General features: G+C 39.8%; 1 protein-coding gene and 1 long non-coding RNA gene across 2 annotated transcripts in view; both read left to right on the top strand.

Moving 5' to 3' along the window:
- LOC107317314 (uncharacterized) overlaps positions 1 to 8,301 on the top strand; it is a 94,182-nt gene extending 85,881 nt beyond the window's left edge. Inside the window, exon 9 of the long non-coding RNA XR_014932937.1 lies at positions 880 to 8,301. This is a non-coding gene — a long non-coding RNA (uncharacterized LOC107317314). The remainder of the gene's footprint in view (positions 1 to 879) is intronic.
- LOC146758956 (endogenous retrovirus group PABLB member 1 Env polyprotein-like) lies at positions 8,301 to 9,063 on the top strand. Its single transcript, XM_085511990.1, has one exon. The coding sequence runs from the start codon at positions 8,428 to 8,430 to the stop codon at positions 9,061 to 9,063; it is 636 nt and encodes a 211-aa protein (XP_085368116.1). The 5' UTR covers positions 8,301 to 8,427.
- The last annotated feature ends 285 nt before the right edge of the window (positions 9,064 to 9,348 follow it).

Here is a 9,348-nt window from a genome sequence, read left to right on the forward strand (position 1 = left end):
TTTGTAGTTATTTTTTCATTGTCTGGTATTTTGCCCACTCAGCAGATGAAACAGCTGTGAGATGAGCGGTTCTTGCCTACAGGATATTATTGTAGCATTAAAATGATGCACGCTCATCATCTAGTGAAATCCTTATATTTTTATATATTTCTTTATAATTGTTTGTCATTTATTTATTTTTATGTATAAGCATAAATATGCATGCTTTCATTTATTTTTAACATGTTTTCCTGCTTAAAAATCACCTTTATGCTCAGTCTGCAAAGAAAATTGGGTATCGATACATACTTGTCTAAAAACATCAATGTGAAAGTTTCCAAATGTTTTTTTCAGCCATTATTAACAGAAATTAGTTGTGATTTACGCATAGTTCTCTGCCTTCAGGGTTCTTGATTGCTTTAGCTGTTCTTTTTGATGAAATAAAAAGATGAAGTAAAGATGAATTTAAAATAAATGAATTAAAAAATACAGAAATAAAATGGAGCAGGTCTGGATCATGACAAGCTGGTATTAGCTGTGGTGTGCAAAAGGAGCACAAATTCCATGAGTTTCCCCAGAATTCTGTGGCTGCAGTAGGTGCTCAATGCCAGGGATGGATAACGCACACAACGCATGAACATATTTGCACCACAACATTCTGTGGCGCTAACTGAAAAATATATGTAATATAGAAGCACTCATGGAAGCAAAGATAAAGAATGCAATTGCTATTTTTTTTCCCCCACTAATAGTCACATATGACGTTTGCATGTTTTATGTCAGTGAATTTAAGAGCTAACGATGTCATAGTAGAATGCAGATAGGACTGAGCGCTGGTCAAAGTGCTTCAATTTATTTATTTATCTGTTTATTAAATTTGTATGCTTTTCTCCAAAACAGGACAAAGTGCACCAGTTTCAGTGACCCTGCTCAGGGACAAAGGGAAAAGGTCAAAGCATTCCATTTGAAGAACATATGTTCCTGGGCTGTCTGGATTATGTTCATTAGATAGTGTAAGAATATAACAACAATAAGTCTTATTTTCAAAATCTAATAAAAACTAATGAAAGGGATTGTATTTAAATGAAAAGTTTTAATGATACTTAAATTGTTCTTCCTTGCAGATATCCATGTTTTATTACATTCTTTTATTAGCTAGCACTAGTATTTGCAATAACATTATCTGAGATTAACATCTATTCCTCATATAGTGTTACTTGAAGATAAATTGTTTGATAATCCAAGTAAAATGCTTGGCCTTTGTGCAATAGAATAAAAAAGGGACAAAAGAGTTGCCAAAATGTGAGTAAATAATACAGGTCATAAGCAAGGATAAAGACCATATACACAAACATATGAATTTTCCAATAAAGAATGCCATGGCAGGGCAACTGATCTGCACTCTGTGTAAACTGAAGAGATTTCATTTCCCTTCCCTACTGATGTGTACAAACTGCAGAGATGTTTGGCTTTGTGAAGGGCTCTGGAGCCCTTTCCTTTTCGGAAAACGTTGTTAAGTGACAACCTGTTATTCCCAGGAATCTTAACAACTGTATTGTAAATAGTAATGCATAATTTCTTTTAACAAAACTTTCTAAGATGAGTCTAATTTCAGGCCATGAAATAAATGCCGTGTTTGCATTATGCTTGTTTCAAGGCTACAAGAGAACTTTCGAATCCTGCAACGAACATTAAATGAGTTTCAGTGCTTAATGGATTACTGCACAACCCCCTCCAACTTTTCTAGGGATAAGGATCTGATTTGCAATGAAAATGATAACAGGATGTTGGTTTTTCTTTCATAGTCTTTGTCTGTAAAAGAAGGCCAGGTAATATAATGCTAAGGCAATATCACTTAGGAAACAGAATTCATATTGTGTGTACTGAAACCAAACTAAAAGCTGCAGAATCCACTCTACTAATCTTTGGAGATAACATGCTCATAGCTCTAGTCATAGCACAGCTGTGTGGGAATCCTTGGCACCCAGGAGCACTACATTCTACTTTCCTCTCAACATTTAAGAGCAGAAATATTTTAAGGCAGTCCTAACAGCCATTTCTTCTGGGGGTTGCTATTGTGGAGAGAGGAAGGATACAGTACTGTAGTATTTTAGCATTGTGGCTGTTGTGCAATAAAGAACACCACCAAAACCAAACAACAACAAAACACAACCCTGTGTCATCAGTTTTCCTACTGATGAAAATGTATCACAGAACAGACTCCGCTATGTTGAGTAGGGAGGAATATTAGAGTATCACTGCACTGCTTTAGTGTGTGCTCAGCAGTTGATGCATCTGAAAAGTCAGGATTCTGAAGTTCATCCTTATCATTTTGGCACTGCTTTTAAATGTGCTTCCACAGATTTGCTAACATAGGTTTTTGATGTTTCTGTGAATATTTGAAGTATTGTACTATTTGGGATAAAACTCTATGACAACTCTATGAAGTTCTTAACATGTACGAATAAATAAGTTCAGATAGATGTTGTGGCCTAAGAGTATGTGTTCATTCTTCTTAATTAAAATACATACTTGGAAATTCTGAAAAATGCCTCATTTCAGTGCAGTGACATTTGAAGATGTTTTTAATTCTTTTTGTCCTTGTTTTGGGGCTTTATTCACCAGCAAAACTAGAATCTAAGCAATAATGATTTTACAGATGATTCATAATGTCAACGGCACCAAGATCCACTGCAGAACAATTTTATTAGCTCATGATTTTAATGTTCTGTAGCAGCCAGACATTCCACAAGCTGTGAAAGAGTGCATGTTTGATACTCTACAAAGTTCTTTGGAATAAAAACAGTGTCATTATATTCAGTCTATTGAATTGTATGTTTTCAGTGAAGAGCTTTGATTTCTTTTCCCTTAACAAATTACTAAGGCAGGACTTTCCCTTGATGAACACACGCTGACTATGAATGATAAATATTTTGTTCCATAACTGCTTCTTAGTATCCTCGAGCATAATCTTCACCATAACTTTTCCAGGCACTGAGGTTAGACTTACAGGACTGTAGTTTTCTGGGTGTTCTTTGAGCTGGAAATAAGACTGACTTGCTCCCTGTCAACAGAGGTGTTCCCAGAGTCTCCAGACCTCTGGTAAATTTTAGTAGGGTTCAGCTACAGCACCTGCTAGCTCCTGCAACACTTTGATATCCATTCATCCTTTAATAGTGCTCTCTGTAACTCCTATGAGATTTTCTCTCTGTTATTTTCTGTGCCCACGGTTTTTCATGTGAAATCCAGTAGTTTTTCAAGGTCTACTCAATGAGCTAAAACTCGGGCCAGGGCCAGCTCATCTGCCTGCCTATCGATGCAGTCATTCCACTGTACTAAGACATGAATCTAAACAAAGTGATTTTCCTTTTTGGGAAGCTGTAGAAAAACAAGGAAAGAGAAATGAAAATGGCTGACTAAATGTTATCCATATGATATCACAGAAAGAAACTAGCTTCTGTAGCTCAAAAAGAAATATTCTGAAGGAATACAGTAGGATAAAAGCGGGTGAAAAGGAATAGGGAGTATTAAATGAAATTATTAAGCAGCGTGTTGAAGGAAAACAAGTACCTTTATCATGCAAATAATGTTGCAGTACTGAGACAGCACTAATTGAGAATTAGTGTAGCCTGTTTGGAGAGGATCCTGTGAGCTGGCCTACAAAGAGGAGAGAATGTCTACATACTGTGGGTGATGTGAAGATGATGGATTTGCACAGATCTCTAGCAATGGTACAAGAAGACACTGTCATGCTGACTGGCGCTTGATTTAGAACAGAATATTATGAAGATGTTACTGGTTAGATACCTGAGCGAGAAAGTTATAATTGACTTAAGTGCCTGAAGTTGTTGACTTCCCAGCTATTGCTATGACCAGTAAGACGGGGAATCATTAGTGATTTCCAGTAGTACGGCTGTCTGCAAAATAGCCTCTGACATCCAGAATAACCACTGGGGCGTGAGAGGTTGAATAAAGATACTTGTGAAAAACTGTATCTCTTTGTTCCAGTGCAAGCTTACAAGAAATACTGGAAGAAATGTTACAAGGCCATATTTCTCTGATTCAGCGTATATGTTCTGTGTAGGTTCTTCAGAAGAACAAATCTCCATGCGTTTGCAGCTTCTGTGATGCAGCTGTTTACTAATTTAGTGTACAGCCCTCTTCAAGACTTTAGATTCTGCTGAATGGATACTCTTCTAAGCACTGGTTTAAAATATTAAATATTAAAACTTTCCTGTAATAACACTGTAGGAAGCATTTCCCACTTGTGATAATGTCCAAAGTCCACTACAGAAGTTGAAAATTCTGTCTCCAATCCCATTTGGATCCAGGCATTAGTCTGTGAGGTTCCTGTTTTTTTTCTCTCACATTTCATAAGGATGCTATTTAACATTAGGGTAACCTGAATTTGACCAAACCATCATAAAGTCCTTTGGGTAGTCAGTTTTTAGCACAAGCAAAGACTAGTATAACGGAGTGCTTGCTAGAGAGGAACTTCCAGTCTTCTACAGGTGAAGTGTCACGTGTTACTTTATTCCAACATTAAGACAAACAGAAGTTTGTGTGCATTATTTTTAATTGAATGGACTCGTGCCAAATACATGACCTTCATAAATGTATTTTTCTAATGAAAACAAGTGAGCTCCAAATGCTACTGACAGCTTAAGCTAAGAAAATAAAACTAATTATGCTCAAATTAAATTAATTTTCCAAGAAAATTTATTCCAAGAAAAATTAAAAATGCAAAGGTCATGGGATTTTTTTGCATTTTTCCCCCTTTTAACTCACCCTACTGAGACTCCATAATTGAAATAGAAATAATTAATTAAGCAGCAGTGGGAAAAAGGAAGCTCCAATCAATCTAAGTGTTCCCTTGATAATTCTGAAGTATCTTATGTTTATACAGATTTAAATTACTGCATATTACTAATGCAGTTCTTTATTATTTTATTGCAATGTAATTGTGATATCAGTGGCTGTAATTTAAAGGCAGAATTTCCTTCACGAATGCTGTATTCATATACTTTACAGTTCAAGATTTGTTTTTTAGTTTACTTCACTTATGTCATGTGAAAAGGTTTTTTAAAATGTCTGTAATCTGTAAACTCATGGCAAAAACTTCCATTAATGTGTCTTATTATTTGAACCACAGCTTTTTAGTTTTAATATTAAGTACATTTTCCCCATTTATCATGTACATTAATTTCCAAACACTTTATTCCTGAAATCAAGAGTCAGCTGACATCAAGGAACAGGCCATTTACATGGCATGAATGGGATTTTTCTGTTTTAATTCTTTTGTGTGTCACATCCTTGGCTTAGATCAATTTATGCTTCCTAGTTATACAAACACTGTACATACATAGTGCTGTGAACTGGAAGGTCAAAAGGACTGAGACATTTTAGTCCAGTCTAATCCAGTTTGTTCAGAAAAGTTCAGCAACTTTAGTAGATACACAGGAAAATGTTATCAAACACTGCACAATCTGGGAAGTTTAATTTAACATCATTTGATTATTGTTTATGCTTCCCATTCTCATAATTCTACATGACTAAACCTAAGTTTAGTACAGTATCTTTCTTTCCTTTGTATCATGTAGTAGAGAGACATTTTATTCATTAGCGTATGTAGATTTTCCTGTTGAACTTACACATTCACAATCTAAATGCAAAGACTGACTGTGAAATATCACTTTGGCTAATTACCCTAAGTTTGTTCATTGACTAGTGAGGCAAACAAAATGAAGCATTCCATAACTGTGCTTATCAGAATGTTAAAATATCTTTTAAATTAAGATACCATATAAGAATTTGCCTTTTCATCTTTGAAACTACTTACCATTTACAAAGAAAAGGAAGTTATAACTGGAAAAACAGCTTATTTCTTTATCAAGGTGTTGAGATTCTCAAAAAGGCACCAAGGAGAGCTGTTTAATTAAGCTTGCTAAACAAATGCCTAAACTTTCTGTGTGAGTATTTATCTTGCACTAAGCAGCCCTTTTTGCCCTTGTTAAACACTGACTCATATCAGAGGCATTACAAACACAGTATTTTAGGAAGATCGTGAAGTCTGATTATTAAGACAGGGAGCAACACACAGAGCCACAGCAACTGTTGTAGCTGTTACCAGTCTTCTTCAGAGGATCCTGGTGACTGCTCTGGGTGAGAGCTTGCTTCTGGCAGGCTGGAAGATGCTACACCTCATATCCGCAGATGACTTTCTTCCTGGGGATTTAGCTCCGTGCAGCTCCTCTGCACCTCTGCAGAAACCTTGCATGTGGTGTAGCAGCGGATCCTGTGGTGGACAAATGGCTATAGATGCTCTCAGCAGTGCTGGCAGAACTGCTGCTGTCATCACCAGACTCTTCCCGCACAACTGACAGTCTACCAGCCCACATTCGGGAATCACCAGAGTCACGATAAGAGCCATGAGCCGTGATGTTGTGGGCTGGATGGCCGGCATGCCATGAGCAGTGCCAGCAGTGTTGAAAGCATCACCTCTTGCCTGCACTCTTTGCTGTCTGGTGCTCATCACACTCCTTGGCATGGAAATATTCCAGCGTGACAACATCCGCTCATCAAGAATTCTTCGGGGTCCTCCAATCATACGAGGGCACCCATAGGCCCTCCTGCTGATCTCAGTGGGATCCTGGAAACTCCCTGCTTCTCCCAGCGCTTCAGTCATGGCCACAGCTGGTTCTTCTCTTTCTCCTCCCTCAGACACAGACAAGAGGAGTGCTGCTGCATTGGCCTCCACCGCAGAGCATGCAGCCTCAGAAGAATACGAGCTTTCTGAATCTTCTTCTGTATCTACATCTGATGCAGACAGAGGCTCCAGGAGAGATGCTGAACACACAGTGTGTGCCTCATCAGATGGGCCAAGAGATGCAACCTGCAGGGTCCCAGATGACTCTCCTGCCGTTTCTCTCCCAATGCTCTCTTCCAGTTCTTGCTGCAAATCCTGGACTAACACATCCCTGGCTGGGGAATCATCAGAGACAGAGAACTAGCCCCAGTCCCCGATGTAGTGTATTAGGTGAAAAGCGGGGTTTCGGGTTGTTACGGGAAAGGTTCCACCTCCCTAGTTAATACGCGTGACGCAAGCATGTGGGTGTAATAAGCCATGCCTACTGCCCAGAAGGCTCTGTGCCAAGGGTCCTTCAGGAGGGCCCACCAGTAAAAGTTAAAGGTGATAGCGGGTCCTGGGAATCAGGATGGACTGTATTAGTGTGGGGCAGGGGGTTTGCAGCAGTAAAGAGCAATGAGACTGGGGATATTCAATGGGTACCCTCGCATCTAGTTAAACCAGAATTGGCTAAACAAAACAAGAAGGCTAAGGAAGTAACAAGAGCTGAGTGTTTCTTCATAGGATTTGCCGATTGGATGCCCTAAGAGACCGGAGAACCCAGAACAAAAGAAGCACAGGAAGACGCTCCTGTTGATACCAAAGAAGAAGGGACGTGAATCCCCTGACAAAGAATCTTTGCTGCCTACGAGAATTACTGTGTTGACATTTATATACCTCATGTGTTTATTGTGGTCACCAGTGGGGGGCATTCACCTGCTTAAACAGCCAGGAAACCTTTGGGTTACATGGGCTAATCAGATGGGGAATATGCATTTTTGCCTTGCTTTACAATCAGCTGCCTCACCCTTTCAAATGTGCCTTATTGGGATTCCAGAATGGGATGACTTGGTGTTTATGGGATATCTTGGGAAGGGCCCGCCTTATTACCAGGATCACCGTTGTTACCGTGACTGTATGAACTTGAAATCTACCTTAAGGGCGTTAGGAAATGATACCATGAATTATTTGGGAAAAAGGATGGCATGTATTATCTGTAGGTTAAATGTCACTCTTCCAGGGGACCCCAAGGAAGTGTGGAGTTGCTTGACTCTCAGGCAGTGCAGAATGACACTTGGGACACCAATAGTTTGCAGTGGCTGAGCCCTTGATGCTTATTTTTTGGCACACAAAGGAAACGTCTAGATATGCTGCAATTCCTGGGGCATGAAGGCCCTTATTGGGATCACAAAACTGACCAATCTGCTCCATTTACTCTTGTATATCCCCAGAATAGCCGGACCTTTAACGGAGATGGGGAATATTGCGGTTTCACTCCTAACGTAACAAGGGCATACAGTCCACTGAATCCATTGAATGGGTCCTGAGTTCCACCAGCAACGACTTTTAATGTTAGCAGACCGGATGAATCGGTTAGAGAGGTATATTGTGGGAATTATTCCAGGTACAATGGCTGCGTCGTTGCCTCCTTTCCCAAAGGCTCCGGCATAAATACAATTTCCGTCTGGAATAATAATACCGCTAAAGCCTTACCCCCAGGAATTTTCCTTATCTGTGGGGATCGCACTTGGCAAGGGATTCCAAGAAATGCAATAGGGGGACCCTGTTATCTAGGAAGGTTAACTATTTTATCACCCAACATTATGGAGGTATATAAGGCACTCAATCACACTCGACCTAAGAGAGGCATTCACGCCTTGGATTCTGAATGTGGCGATGATGTTAAATTGTGGGGACCCACGGCAAGGATCTTTGCTTCGTTCCTTGCCCCTGAGGTAGCGGCTGCACATGCTTTGAAGGAAATTGAAAGATTGGCTTGTTGGACTGCAAAACAGGCTAATGTTACTTCTCAACTCCTTTCGGACCTGCTTGTAGACGTAAGCGGCATTAGACATGCTGTACTTCAGAACAGAGCAGCTATAGATTTCTTGCTTCTGGCTCAAGGGCATGGTTGTCAAGATGTCGAAGGGATGTGTTGTTTTAACCTGAGTGATCATAGTGAATCAATGCATAAGCAGTTAGCTTGGTTGCAAGATCATACCAAGAAGACTGGCATCCAGGATGATCCATTTGGGAACTGGCTGAGTAGTATATTTGGAGGTATTGGACCTTGGATTAAGCAATTATTAAAGGTGCTAGTAATAGGGCTCATTCTATTTCTCACACTGCTGATCTGCATACCGTGTATCATTCAGTGCCTCCAAGGATGCATCAGACGGATGGTGACAGGAATCTTCGAAGAGAGACGTGAGCAAGAACGGATGTATGAGAGGCTCTAAAGAAGCATGAAGAATAAAAGCGATCGGGTTGTCACAGGTATTTTACCATAGGGAGGGGGAAATGTAGTGTATTAGGCGAAAAGCGGGGTTTCGGGTTGTTACGGGAAAGGTTCCACCTCCCTAGTTAATATGCGTGACGCAAGCATGTGGGTGTCATAAGCCATGCCTACTGCCCAGAAGGCTCTGTGCCAAGGGTATATAAGGATGTGTAAACTTGAATAAAATGCCATTTGCCATGTGTTCTCTTATCAGCCGCGGATAGTCAGGGATGAACACGGGACAATT

The sequence above is a fragment of the Coturnix japonica genome, chromosome 11, assembly GCF_054131305.1.
Source record: "Coturnix japonica strain WE chromosome 11, WE-NBRP24, whole genome shotgun sequence".
Classification (NCBI taxonomy): Eukaryota; Metazoa; Chordata; class Aves; order Galliformes; family Phasianidae; genus Coturnix; species Coturnix japonica.